This window comes from Aspergillus alliaceus (genome assembly GCF_009176365.1).
Source record: "Aspergillus alliaceus strain CBS 536.65 unplaced genomic scaffold BDW43scaffold_15, whole genome shotgun sequence".
In the NCBI taxonomy this organism is placed as follows: Eukaryota; Fungi; Ascomycota; class Eurotiomycetes; order Eurotiales; family Aspergillaceae; genus Aspergillus; species Aspergillus alliaceus.
This window is the reverse complement of record NW_022474698.1, coordinates 638,495-652,665: the sequence shown is the minus strand read 5'-3', so window position 1 is coordinate 652,665 and position 14,171 is coordinate 638,495. Positions and strand designations below refer to the sequence as shown.

Below are 14,171 nucleotides of genomic sequence, written 5' to 3'. Positions count from 1 at the left end.
TGAGCGGTGAACGTACAACGAGCTTGGCCGGTCCAGTGCCGTGGGTTTCATAGTACAGGTTTAGGGGGCCGCCGCGGCGGGTTTGTGCCACTGGACATGTGCCTGAAGTGGTAGGAGAGAGTTTCCACGGCACTGAGTCATATGCGGGGTGTTTCACGATCTCTGCGGCCGTTAGGGGCGCCATGATTATTGTGTTGATGGTGGTTACGATGGTTGTAGGGAGGTTGTCATGCGTGTGGCTATAGCTTCACATCTCTCACATGCCCGGTCTCGGCGGCGGATCCCGAGGTCTGCGTTGTGGGTCATAAATGAACGTCTGATAGGGTGTCCCTTGCATTTTTGTACTACTGATTACACTATTTTATTTCTAGAATTAAACAATACTAGAGTCTTGATTGAAGTGGGATATGATGTCATTTGTCAAGAAATTTATTAGCATATTAATAGTCATTTACTTAAGCTGCAGCCACTCGCATCAGTGGTATTCCAGAGAATACTGCTACTAGGATAGTAATAATAATCCAGAGTGGCAAGGCCTAGACCATGTCCTGGTTCTATTTTAAGATCGTTACGGACTAAGTACACAGTACTTTCAGGTATCTTTGAATCCGCCTGTCTTTTAAATTTCCCTTCCTCCAGGCACGGCTATTGAATTTTCCACATAGCCAGTAAATTAATTGGCCGAGAGCGTGCTTACTAAGATCCAAACCAATCACTTCAGCATATTTTCCAATAGGCATAGCGCCACCGTGGACCACTCCATCTTCAACTATCCGAGACTCATCACAACCCTTCCCTCATCCATAATAACAGAACTCTGCATGTACAAGGTGTCAGCTTTCACTAATTGTTGACTAATAAAAGCCTATTGGCTTTTTCATGGTATGGCCAACACTATCAAAACAGTATTTGTCCAATATCTGAGTCACGCGCTCCTGATAATGTTCTTATTGGTCCATCAGAATAAAATGAAAAAGGAGGTCCCAGTCTAGTTAGAGCGAGTATGTGAAAGATACGGTTATGCGGAGCCTTTCTAAATTAATCTAGTCAATCTTTAACTCGCTTGGACATCAAAGTACTTTCGTCACATCGATAATATGTACATCACGTCTAATATATCCTCCTTCCCCAATCTCTATCTCTAACATAAAGCATGAAACACCAGGACAACTATTACTCGCAAATCTATACAAACCCCACCAACTTTGGAACCTTAGCCTCCAATATATATACAGCTTGACAACCATCCACAGACCAAACGCAGGCGCACTGTTTCAGCTCCCAGAGAAACCAAAGCACCGCAGCCAACCACTCACGTTATCACATCTAATCGCCCCAGCTATATATCGATCTTACAAAAGAAGAAGCCCACAATCATAGAAGGCAACTTACGCGTGATGAAGATCTCTTTTCTGTCCAATAATCAATAGCCGAGGTTGGCGCATTTTCGCATGTATATTTCGATCTCAAATGCGAAGTGCCCTTCTTGTACGTATCCACGATAACCACATCGACCACATCGACCACATCGACCGAGGGTGAGTCCGTTTCCACAATATAGTATCAGCATTTCCGTTATCGTTCCAGCACAGATGAAGACAAACAGATGTAGTTAGTGATACATACTCCGCTTGTGGGATCAAAGCTCCTGTAGTTAAATTCATCACCCGCTTCGTAGTCCCAGCCCTATACACCGGTTTTAAGGCCAGTTCTGTAGTGCCCCAATCGCCGTTGCTCTTTTGGCATCTTGCACTCAGTTTGTGTCCTACTCGCCAGACTCCGGGTGGTGGTGGCACTGCGCGTCGTGGAGGGCGGTGCAATGTAGGTGTTCCGGGGTGATCTAGATAGTTTGGGGAGCCTGGTGGTGTCGGGAAGATTGGGGAGTTAGGACGGCCTTGTGGAGTTGCTCTCCGAGCCTGCTGGTGAGCTTGCTGAGCCGATTGAGGTGTCTATTCGCAAGCCTCATCCATCATCTATGACAAAATGGCGGCAAATCTTGTGGACATTTGCTGTTGCAAGTTTTGCTGGATCAGACTGAACTCCGACTGCGGCCGGACTAGCAGCAGCCAAGGCTAATAGGTACCACGAAAAGATGATCAGAGTAGAGTCCAGTACATCTCTGCAGGACTGAACAGGATGGTACTCTAAAGAGAAGGAGGTTGGGGGAACCTCACCAAAGTCATAGCCCGCCTATTTGGACTCTATGTCATTTCGTAGTGGTTCAAACCTGTTATAGTTCTCCCCGGGGGCGCAGGGCAACAGATTAGCGACCAGACAATAGATGGTATTCTAGATATGGAAAACATACTAGAACTAAAAAACCGGGGCAAACTAATAGGTCAGAATAGCCTTATATATATGTCAAACTTTGCGTATACGGCGCAAGGCACATGGACTAGTAGTACTCAGTGCCAGCATGAGATAGGGTTGGAGAGTCAGATACCCCAGACGACCCCACTCGTGACTCCACAATTCCAGCACCCTTCTCCAACATGACTCCAGCATATGTATCACAACCATCTCTCCCTCAATCGCACTTCTCAACTTCTCAACTCATACGGATAACAAGACCTGATCCTTCAATCCTCAAAATGGCACCAATCCACCGAGTCGCTGTCATCCAATGGCACATCAAAGTAACCCCTCACCCCACCATCCATATACCAAACCCTACCTAGATATCTATCTAATCAGCGCCACAGGACCTCGCCATGGAAGAAAACCACCAAAAAGCCTGCTCCTACATCCGCGAAGCAGCCTCCAAAGGCGTCCACCTCGCTGTTCTCCCAGAGTAACCCGCTCCCCCCTCCCTCCACCACTCCAATCAACCAAAATAGTAAAGCCCTTACTAAGGAAAGAAACCTTATAGATATCACCTAAACGCCTTTCCCCCTCACGACCCCCTCTACCTCCCCCAAACATCACCCCAAATAACCAACCAATACTTAGCCGCCTACCAATCCCTCGCCCAAGAACTCAACCTCTGCCTCGTCCCCGGCACCATCGTCGAAAACCACGCCGCAGACCCCTCCAGCCCACCCCTCCTCTACAACACAGCCTACTTCATCTCCAACGATGGCACCATCCTCTCCTCCTACCGCAAAAAGAACATCTGGCACCCGGAGCGCGCGTATCTGGCCTCCTCCGGGAGTGATCCGCACGTGGCGTTCGACACCCCGCTCGGCAAAGTCGGGTTGCTGATTTGCTGGGATTTGGCGTTTCCGGAAGCGTTTAGGGAGTTGATCGCCGCTGGGGCGGAGATGATTGTTGTGCCAACCTTTTGTTTGTTACCCCTTTTCTCCCCTTTTCTCCCCTTTACTTTCCCTTTTTGTGCTTTGTGCTGGATGTGTGGTGTGGCTGATGTGTGGGTGCGGGATAGGGACGAAGTTTGATGCGTCGGCGGCTTTGCGGGCGAGGAACCCGGATTGTGAGAAGCTGTTTTTGGAGTCGATGCTTACGGCGAGGTGTTTTGAGAACACGTGTGGGATTGTGTTTGCGAATGCGGCTGGGAGTGCAGAGGATGATGGGTTTTTGGGATTGTCGAGGGTGACGATGCCGGGGGTTGGGGTTGTGGGGACTATGGGTTCTGAGGAAGGGGTTTGTGTGGTGGATCTTGATATGGGGTTGATTCGGGATGCGGAGGAGAATTATAAGGTGAGGGCGGATTTGGGGAGGGAGGGGTGGTATTATTCCTATCGGCATCAGAGCAGGGCGTAGAGAGTTGAGGGGGGGGGGAGGAGTGTGTGGGTGTATATACTATATAGAAGACCTATCTATCTATCTATAGACCTTCCTAACCGAAGTGAAGCTCTATTCAACAGACTGTGTATATATAGTTATACTGTACAACCCACTAGACTAAACGGCTCTGTATTCTAAGAACGAACAACAATCATTAGGCAATACAAATTCGTGAGATGAATCTTGTCCACCTGACATCCGAGAATGGCTCCGTGAGGAAAACGCTCGTATCAGGACATATAGGCGTAAAGCATGGGGCATAGCTCCGAGTAATAACAAAGTAAACCCTCCCAAAAAGGCGAACCAGCTGAAGCGAGACCGACGAAAGACAAAACCGAATCTAAAACACGATCCTCGAACACGCATCGGGCCACCAATGGAAGGATTACTGTACTTGGCTGACGATTTCGCTGGCGCGTGACAGACTCTCCACCATCTGTTGGCACTCCTTGCGCCTCCGCACGGTGTAGTCGCTTTCCTTCAGAAGCTCGTCTAGCTCACCATTGCGGTACATGTTCTCAAGAAGCTCGCGCTGCATCTCATCCTTGGTGAATCTAGGAAGCGTTAGTGATGTGAAGAATCAATAGAGCTTTGATGGTCACATACTGGACAAGCATGTACATGATAGCCTTCGGGACCATATCGATCATGGTCCGCTTCACAATGTTGAAGTACGACGTGATAAGAAGTTCTGCTGACCGTTAGCGTCGGCTCCTCGCACTGAAGACTCTATACATACTGATAACCTCAACTTCGGTGCTCTCACGCTCGGACAACGAGGCCGACGCCTTGAGAGTTGGGGGCGGGGCCTCCATGGCCGCCATCTTCTTCTTGTTCTTCGAAGCCCAGAAGCTACCGAAGAACCCAGAGCCGCTACTACCATCCGCGGAGTTGGTAAGGTCGACTGACGGGCTGTTCGCCCGGGGAGGAAGAGGCTTGCCCGTCTTCGGGTCAACCTGGGTAGGCTTGCTGCTGGCTTGGCGTTCGTTCACAATAGTCATGGCCTGCTCGAGTTAGTACTTCATGAATTGGCATACATTATAAAGATGAGGTTGTATGACGTACGCGGTGTCCGTTTAGGAAATCAGGGTGACCGGTGTTGATGTAGCACGCTTCCATGTTGATCAGGTCGCGAACAATCTTGTTAGTAGGCTCCATGCACTTTTTAAAGAAGCTGATAACTACCGCGTGGAACTTCTCCTTCAGCATAGGATATCTCCGGAAGAGCTGCTTGTTCAGAAGCTGTCCCAGGATGCGGACTAGTTCATCATACACCAATGAGATACACTTGGTGCTGGGATCCTCGAGCCTCTTGATTTGCTGCTTAACGATCAGCTCAAAGGCCGTGGTGCCAACGAAAAGCGCAGGCGATGAGCCCGAGGAGTTGTAAAGAATTGTCCGAATGTCAATATCCTTGACTTGATCGAAAGGATCCACCGCCTTGATACCGTTGGAGTAGAGCTCATGGAAGACAAAGCTGATACGAGCACCACCCGACAGCTCAATGCTCGACAGTTCCTGGTTGTTACCCTCCAACACCGTACGATACTCATTGCTGAATTCAGTAATGATGTTCAGGATAATATTAGCGCTGTTTCCGAGCATGGAATCTCCCAGCTGCGAAAGTTCGGCGGTGTACTTCTGGAGGGAGGACGAGATCCGGGCCTTAATATCGGGCAGGGTCTGCTTAATGTGCATCATGAGGATCTGTGAACAGTCAGCGAGGTGAGTTTCTCCAACCACGAGCTAGACGGGCGCACCAAGTTCAACTTCCTCGCCAAGTACGGCGTTCCACAGTACGAAGACTTATTCCGATAGGCCTTGTGGCCTTCGAAAAAGTTCTTCTCATGTTCCAGAGCGTACGAAATAGGCCGCTTGTTCTCAATATCACGCTGCCCACGGTTAACAACCGGCACATATCCCAGGCGCAACGGGATAATCCTGCCCGCAAGAATATCCACGACGTCGGTTCCCTCGTCCATCAGATCAACCTTAGTCAACACACCGATTGTACGCTGGCCCTCCGGATCCACCTCCCGCGCCAGCTTCAAACCGTCGGAGTTGGCAAGATCTTGGTTGGCCGCCGTGACCGCAAGAATGATCGCATTAGGCTTGCTGATGTACTTCAAGACCATGTCCCGGATTTGCTTCTCGATGTCCTTAGGCTGGTCACCGACCGGCACCTTAGTCAAACCGGGCAGATCGACCAGCGTGAGGGTCAAGACGTTGGGCGAGTAAATGCGAAGGTTAATCGGGGCAGGTGAGATACCGGCATTGCGACCGACCTTCGACTCCGTTTCCCGTACGATCTCCTCGCGAATCTTGTTGAAATCGTGGAACTTCTGACCGGGAATATGCAGGAACTCTCCGTACTCATCCAGATTGGCGGCGCTGTCCGTTGTTTCCAATTTCTCCTCCTTGACGCCGTTCGATTGAGTTGGGGGTCTGTTGATCAGTTGAAGAATGAGGGGTCTCCGAGTCACGATGCCGGACCCACGGGGGAGGCTAAGGTAGAGGTGAAGCCGTCAGCCGAATGCCCACCAGTACGACCATGACTACTTACAAATCCCGTCCGACGATATTCTCTAGAACCGAACTCTTACCGCTAGACTGGGAACCGACGACGGCAATCTGGGGTAAATCGATGGGGTTGTGAACCTAACCAGAACAGGCGGTGTCAGTTGCGGCGAGGGGTTGTAAGGGAAACCCACAGCTCCCTGAGAGCTTAGAGACACATACTCCAACTGTCGTAAAGACATCCTGAAGCTTATTGACCAGCGAGATCAAGCTGGGATCGTTGACGTTTATCCTGATTCCCGCAACTCAGTCAGTCAATGGCCCCGGATATAGAGCACGAGGGGCTAGGGGGAGCGCACGAAGTCGGGCTTGCCATGGCTGGCAGCAAACGCAAGAGACAGTCGCTCCAAAAGAAAATGGGGTAATACGGGACAGAGAAAGAGTAGGATACGGTAAAATAATTATATCGACCGTGTAGATTCGGGGTATTGTCCGACTTGCGGAGTAAAGGTGGAAGTGAGAAGAAGGCGGGAAGTGTCGAGCGGCCAAGTGGTTGACTTTCGCTTGCGGTCCAGAATTCAATCCAACGATAACCAGCGATAAGAGCGGACAACCGTTGCTAGGCAAGGACGTTTATAGGTACCCAACCACCCCACGTTTCGTCAAAAAGCGAAAGGTTATGAGATCAGTTCTGTGAACCAAGTGTTCTGATTGTGAAGATTTATGACAGCGCAGAAGACGCAGAGTCCAAAAGAAAGGGCATGACATGGCACATGATACCCAATAATCAAGACGCGTCATGTGCTAGTGGCCACCCAAACAATGCTGCCTAAGTTGAAGGAAGAAACGAAAGAACAAATACAATCAGGCAATTGAATTGATTCAGTGGCTGATGAAATTCTCGCAAAAGCTAAACAGAGATAAACTGCAAGAACTACGGAACATGGGAATTTGTTATGCTACAGGCAACCAAACAGTACGGCCCGTCTGTCAACTAGGACTCTCTTCTAATACCATCCATCTACTCATCCGACACCGATGCAAATCGCTCTGACATGGTCTGAAGGACCTTCTCGTACTACGGTCGTTAAGTTAGTATCACAGTACGTAGATGAGCGGAGAAGAAGACCAACCTTCTCTGAGACCTCCTGTTTGTTGTCCGGAACTTCGAACTTCATGCTCCGCAGGGCAGTCTGGATGTCCGAAGTGGCGTCGCGGACCTTGGACCAATTTTGGCCCTGAGCGATGGCCTTCTGCGCTTCGTCATGGTAGCCCATGAAGGCCTTCATCATGTATTCCGTCTTCCACAGAGGGCAGAACTGGTCGTAGTCACTGTAACCGTTCTGCTGCAGGAAATCATCCTTGAGCATGGCAGCCACATCCAGAGCAATCTTGTCCGAATCACCCAGAGCGGCCTTACCAACCAGCTGCACGACCTGGTCCAATTCTTCGGATTTGGTCAGCAGTTCACGGATCTGGTCTCGCAGCCGGGGGAATTCGGGGTGCTCCTTCTCGTAGAATCTGTCGAGGATGGTCGTGTACTTGCTGTAGGACATGGATGTGTTGATGGAGGGGAAATGCTTTCGCTGAGCCAGCTTCTTGTCTAGTCCCCAGAACACCTGGACGATACCCAGGGTGCTAGTAGTGACGGGATCCGAGAAATCACCACCCGGAGGACTGACGGCACCGACAATGCTGACACTACCATTTCTCTCGGGGCTTCCCAGGGCAATACTTTTGCCGGCACGTTCGTAGAAGGAGGCAAGCTTAGCACCCAAATAGGCGGGGAAACCCTGGTCTGCAGGCATCTCTCCCAGACGACCGGAAATTTCACGGAGCGCCTCGGCCCAACGAGAACTGGAATCCGCCATCATAGCCACGTTCTTGCCCTGGTCACGGAAGTACTCGGCGATTGTGATACCGGTGTAGATAGAGGCTTCACGTGCGGCGACAGGCATGTTGGATGTATTGGCAATGAGGCACGTACGCTTCATGATAGGCTCTTTGCGGCCCTCAATCTCGATCGAAAGCTATAAGATGATATCCGTATCAGCATCGAACAAACCACATCGGGGGGTGAATGAGGCAGAATCGCATACCTCAGGGAAGTCCATCAACACCTCAGCCATCTCATTACCACGCTCACCACAACCGACGTAGACGATGATATCACTATTGGAGAACTTGGACACAGACTGGGAAATAACTGTCTTACCGCATCCGAAAGCACCAGGGATACAGACAGTACCTCCTTGCACACTAGGGAACAGGGAATCTAGCACTCTCTGGCCGACGATGAAGGGTGCATCGGAAGGAACCTTCTCGTTGACTGGCCGAGGCACACGGACAGGCCAGGTCTGCATCATACCAAACTCCGACTTAGTGCCGTTGAATTCGATCTCCAATAGCTTCTCGTCGACCGTGTAGCTACCAGCCTCCGCGATCCGGGTAATAGTACCCCGAGCGCGAGGTGGCAGAAGAATCTTATGGTCGTTCAATAAGCTGTTCTCGAACACGGTACCCCAGATGTCACCTCCGGTGATGTGATCGCCCACTTTGTATTGAGCGGGCTTAAAGTCCCATTTCTTCTCGCGATCCAGCGCGTTCACAACAATACCACGGGGAATGTAGATGCTTTCAGACTGGTCGTAAATGGCTTTCAAGGGGCGTTGGATACCGTCGTAGATTGTTTCCATCAAACCAGGACCCAGTTCAACCGATAGGGGTTTGTGAGTCCTCGCGACCGGGTCGCCGACACTCACTCCATCTGCGGGGGGCGAAACTTGTTAACGTACCATTCCGATCCGATTTGGTCGCCAAAAGGCGGATGCGAACGCGTACCTGTTTCCTCGTAGACCTGAATGGTGGCCTTATCACCATCGATACGGATGACTTCACCGACGAGTTTATCGTGACCAACTCGACACTATAAATTCCCAGGATGATTTAGTCACGTCGCAAGCCAAACCAGACGGGGAAACCAAATCCGATAAGCAGGAATGACCGAAAGATACCGGATGGCGGGGGGTTGGTAACATACCAATTCGTACATGGCACAGCCGATCATGTTCTCGGCCACGACGACGGGACCGGAGACGGAGAAGACGGAGCCATGTTGGGCGTCAGCGTCGGGGCCCTTGCCGGATGGGGCCATGATGCGAATAATCGGAGGGTGGATAGACGACGAGGGGGGGGAAGGGTTGAAGGTGGTGGCAGTGGGGGAACTGGAGCTGGAGCTGGAGCTGGAGCTGGAAGACGGGGAAGTGGGCGAGTTGGGGAGCGGTGGCAGTTGGTCGATGTCCGCGGGCGGTGATGACCACCTTGATGGTTGTTGGTCCTTTCCACTGGCTCCTATCAGATCCAGCAAGGAGGGGCGTGTTTTAAGCCGACGCACGCCCAGACCTAACATTCGAGTTGCATTAATTGCAGCGTGGAATTTATTTGGCGATCGCCCAATCTCATTAGCTCCGTTGTATCTGTCGTGGTGAAGGTTACTCAGCCCCGTGTTTAGCCTCCATTCCGGATAGGTTTCTTGCTTGGCTTGTCACGGACTGGTCATATGCACTGACTAGTGGGCGGACAGAATCTTGTTGGTCATAGTTTGCTCTGTGGGTATTCTGTTGCCGTCTAGAAACTATCCACGGGAAACCGGAATTTATACTGACGATCTTATTCAATCTAGAGTCAAGGTCATGAACATTTTTACAAGGACTTTCAGCCAAAGTTCAGCATAGTTTGATGGCCTCTGGGTGCTGACATGGTCATGAAGTTGACGTACAGAAAATCAATCTCCATGAGCGTCTTTACAGTTTGATCAAGCTGTGTATCTATTTTACATCGCTTTCGTGCTTGTCTCTCTCATGTTCACATGAAGAGAATATCAAAACATCAGCTGGGCAAATACGACGCCGGCAACAAACTTGAGTGGTGCATGGACCATCACTGTTCACCCTATGGTTCACAGACTTCAGCCCTTCGGACACGTGAAGATGCCTTAGAATAATAAGATAGGGCCGCGTGAGTGATGGATGTGCGGGCCGAGGCTTCCATAGAGTTTTCGAATTGGGCCGCTTGTTCACAGAGATGGTCGCTGCCATCACGATGTCACCTCATGAGGTAGGTGCCTCCGGCTATAAACAGTCTGTATTGCAAACTGTTGCCGATGTAATTGCTCTACCTATATATACCTAAGATTTTGCTCTTGAGCCCATACAGGCCTCTCGCGCTTTGGAAAATAAATACTTTTTTTTTGGCAGCATCCTATCGTTATTGGATATCATTACAGCATGGCTCAACAGAGGGCAACGGGTAAAAAGATCCGCAAATCCTGGGGTTATACCTTTGAATGGATTGATGGTCTTCACTATGCTACCGACCAGTTGCATTCCATGATGTTTACCTATGACAAACTCGTAGATGAGTGTCTTGAGCGTCTAGACGAGATATCACCTCCAGATAGTATCCGTGCAGAGACTCCAGGGACCTCCGAGGTACGAACGCCGAAGAGGGATTTGTATTCACTGCTGGAGAAACACGCAAAAGACGATCCGAAACTTGAGCAGCTTTGGTCTGAAATCAACAACGTCCCGGATTGGGTCAACTGGGAGCAAATCAAAAGGGGCCAAGAGGTGTTCTTCCGTTACGGACATCCAATCCTCAACGTAGTACGTTGGTAATTATCTCAACTGTCGTATAGTCACTTACTCGGTATATAGCTCAGCTTTCAAAGCCTACTAGGCGGCATGTTCGTCTCTTCGAACTAGGATACATTGGAGCAACCACTGACCAATGCCACAATAGGGGGTCTCCTCGCGTTGTTGAGACCTTGACTCGGACTGGAGGCTTCTCAACGGATGTTGTTCGGCGCAGGCTCCTGGAAACTCTCCAACACGTTCTTCAGGTATCCTTGTCATTAGACTCGATAAAGCCGGGAGGTAACGGCCATGTTTCCTCCGTTCGTGTTCGGTTGTTACATGCGTCGGTCCGTCGTAGATTGCTCAGCCTTGCGTCACGCAGACCTGATTACTATATTGTTGAGAAGTTCGGGATTCCTATTAGTGACCTGGATTGTATTGCAACTATCAGTACGTTTTCGTCAAGCGTGGTCTTTGTTGGGCTTCCGCGACAAGGTATTTTTCTGAGGAACCAGGAGATCGATGACTATATTGCTCTCTGGAGGCTTGTGGCCTACTACATGGGTACGCCGACCGAAACTTTCATGACAACAGCTCGGGCACGAGCCATGATGGAGTCGCTCGCCGTATCTGAATTAGATCCAACAGATACCGGGAAGATACTCGCGCAGAACATCATTCTTGGTCTCGAAAACACTGCGCCCACATATGCGTCGAAAGAATATCTTGAGGCTATGGCTAGAAAGCTCAACGGGGATGAGCTCTCTGACCGACTTGGGCTCCCACGTCCCACCTTATACTACCGAGTGCTCGTATATGGGCATTGTCTCGTGGTCATGGTGGCGTGTTATGGACTCCGAGCGTTCCCAAAGCTCGACCAGGCTTTCATTAATGTACACCCCCTCCTGATCTCTCCGAACCAAGTCACCTTTATTCACGTATTAACCATGTCGCAGTTACGTCGCAGGCTCTATTATAAGATCATCACGGATAAGAAAGAAGGGCTAGGAGGCGAGAGCTTCTTCGAATTCAAATATGTGCCATTTTACAATCGCACAACTCGTTTAGGGAAACGCAAGACATCCAGACTGACAAGGAATGGTGTAGAGACTCTAGCACAGATCGGCCTTCTCGTTGCTTTCCTTGTTCTGATAACCCTGTTCTGCGGGACTATTTTCGGATTCAAGTTGCTAGCCCCGATGATTGTTCCGGCTGCCTTTATCTTATAAATCACCGGGAAACCCCAGTGGTTAATGCTTCGTGTGGCGCTATTCCCATATCCGTCCTCGTCAGTAGGATGATGTTTGATAGCTAGTATAATATATAGTTACAGATCTGTCAACCATAAGCGATCCTTGTATCCGATTGTAGAAAGAGGTCTTGCGAGTATAGTATTAGTATTACTAGTAGTAATTTTATCGTTTATTAATTAATATTTAAATTCAGGAACCAACGTTTTCTGAGGTTTGATTGCATGGAAATTTCCACTTCTTGACTTCAGTTACGCCACCATGAATGACGCCATACGACAAGGGACAATATATACTTTGTACTTAATTATAGAGTCACAAAACCATTGTACTCTGTTTTGCTGATTTACAAAACCGAAATCAATCGAACCCTAGCAACTCACCATGGTCGACGAAGGTATCGTCGCGCCATTGGTGGGCGCCCTCCAAGCCTACATCTCCGTCCTGCTCACCATGAGCTACGGCGTTGCAACGCAAAGATTACGGTTAATTCAAGAGTCCTCAATTAACGATATGGCTAGATTGGGAGTCAAGCTGTTCCTCCCAGCGTTGATCATTATCAACCTGCGTGAACAACTGCATCTCATGAATGCGTTGAATTATATTCCCGTGTTAGGTATTGCTCTCCCAAGCTACCAACGAACAGAATATCAAATACTAACACCACCTCTACTAGTGTGGTCCATTATTTACACCTGTGCCTCGATCGGTCTGGCGTATTTTGTCTCCAAAGGATTGAAACTCCCGCCCTGGGTGACACCTGCTTGCGCATTCAACAACACGACCTCTCTACCGCTACCCTTGCTGCAGTCGCTAGGAAGCGTGGGGAGTCTGAAACTGATCATCGCAGATGGGGACACAGAGTAAGGCTATCGGTCGAGCTCAAGAGCCACTTACTCCTCTGCGCCATGATCAGTAAAACGATCGGCTCCGCCGTCGGTCCCAAGTTGCTGCAGGAGGGCGACGACCCAGAGACTCAAGAAGCGAACAAGACAGACCCAGAAATACAGGATGGTACCACTGAGCATGATCACATCGACGAAGAGAATCCTCTCCTCCCACAACGAGCGCAAAGGGCACGCCGCAGCATCTCGAGCAGCATCAAGCAAGGGGCCCGGCGTACCTCATCCGTGCTCCCCAAGCACGTTAGGCAGCGACTCATGGCCCCGTTCGAGTCCCCGTTGGCCGATGTGGCTATTACCTGCACCGTTATCGGCGCGCTTATTGGGCTTCTGCCGCAGTTGCATAAAGCGTTCATCCGAGGAGGACAGGATTCTCAACGCCTGGTTGACGTTGAGTATCCAAAATATGGGCAAACTGTTCACCACGTTTCAGATCTTTGTCGTGGGGTGGAAGCTAGGGGTGAGCTTTGAGAGAATGAAAGCTAGTAGTTACTCGGGGAGTATGCCCTCAAGGCGATCGTAACGATCTTTCCCGTTCGGTTGGTGATCTGGCCTGCGTAGGTTTTCAGAAACTGGGGGTTCGTGAGTTCGGTTAGCTAACGGGTTCTAAACAGACTCGGCATCTCCGTTATATATAGCTTGGCTAGGAGGACAAACCATCGTCCTCACTGATCCCATTCTCTGGTTCAGTTTGATGCTCATGCCGGCTGACCATCTCTGGACTAGCCGAGTTGGCTCAGAGTTTCAGAGCTGCAGAATATGGCTATTGCCAAAATGATGACTGTGAGAGATGCGATATCTGGATTTTGGTGGCATTTATACTAATTGATGCAGGTAATGTATGTTGTCGCCATTCATTTGCTCTAGCATCACGGGCGCTTTTTAAGCGTCTCAGGGCAGCGGTGGAAGGGAAAACCTCCGCCTAGATATGTCGCTTTCAGATTGTACAGAGCTTAAAAGTATGTATATACGAGACTGGATTGACGATAGAGATATATTAAAGAGAGTGCATTAAGTAGTATCCAAAATAATGTCCAGTTTCACACTCAAGCAATACATCCAGCCGGTTGCATCGCCTTCACACAACATCACCAAGCTTGATTGGATCCATCGATGTGATCAAGTGC

The 14,171-nt window shown here is 49.8% G+C and overlaps 4 protein-coding genes across 4 annotated transcripts; 3 read left to right on the top strand and 1 right to left on the bottom strand.

The window, feature by feature from the left end:
* Positions 1 to 2,591: 2,591 nt before the first annotated feature.
* Positions 2,592 to 3,717, top strand: BDW43DRAFT_310087 (carbon-nitrogen hydrolase family protein; the record flags this gene model as incomplete). Its single annotated transcript, XM_032046831.1, has 4 exons — positions 2,592 to 2,636; positions 2,703 to 2,791; positions 2,870 to 3,282; positions 3,380 to 3,717. The coding sequence occupies 4 exons, from the start codon at positions 2,592 to 2,594 to the stop codon at positions 3,715 to 3,717; spliced, it is 885 nt and encodes a 294-aa protein (XP_031901668.1).
* Positions 3,718 to 4,126: 409 nt separating this feature from the next.
* On the bottom strand, positions 4,127 to 9,667 carry BDW43DRAFT_299505 (V-type ATPase; the record flags this gene model as incomplete). Its single annotated transcript, XM_032044732.1, has 11 exons — positions 4,127 to 4,295; positions 4,348 to 4,432; positions 4,481 to 4,745; positions 4,807 to 5,448; positions 5,502 to 6,246; positions 6,305 to 6,399; positions 6,481 to 6,550; positions 7,366 to 8,288; positions 8,358 to 9,025; positions 9,100 to 9,184; positions 9,299 to 9,667. The coding sequence occupies 11 exons, from the start codon at positions 9,665 to 9,667 to the stop codon at positions 4,127 to 4,129; spliced, it is 4,116 nt and encodes a 1,371-aa protein (XP_031901667.1).
* A 676-nt stretch (positions 9,668 to 10,343) lies between these two features.
* Positions 10,344 to 12,242, top strand: BDW43DRAFT_273080 (oxygenase MpaB family protein). Its single transcript, XM_032041590.1, has 4 exons — positions 10,344 to 10,922; positions 10,974 to 11,002; positions 11,059 to 11,785; positions 11,849 to 12,242. The coding sequence occupies exons 1-4, from the start codon at positions 10,545 to 10,547 to the stop codon at positions 12,119 to 12,121; spliced, it is 1,407 nt and encodes a 468-aa protein (XP_031901666.1). The 5' UTR covers positions 10,344 to 10,544; the 3' UTR covers positions 12,122 to 12,242.
* A 205-nt stretch (positions 12,243 to 12,447) lies between these two features.
* BDW43DRAFT_318754 (Auxin Efflux Carrier superfamily) lies at positions 12,448 to 13,716 on the top strand (the record flags this gene model as incomplete). Its single annotated transcript, XM_032048752.1, has 6 exons — positions 12,448 to 12,758; positions 12,819 to 12,964; positions 13,030 to 13,382; positions 13,414 to 13,504; positions 13,546 to 13,601; positions 13,659 to 13,716. Exons 1-6 carry the CDS (start codon positions 12,527 to 12,529, stop codon positions 13,714 to 13,716), a joined length of 936 nt encoding a protein of 311 aa, XP_031901665.1. The 5' UTR covers positions 12,448 to 12,526.
* Between the last annotated feature and the right edge of the window lie 455 nt (positions 13,717 to 14,171).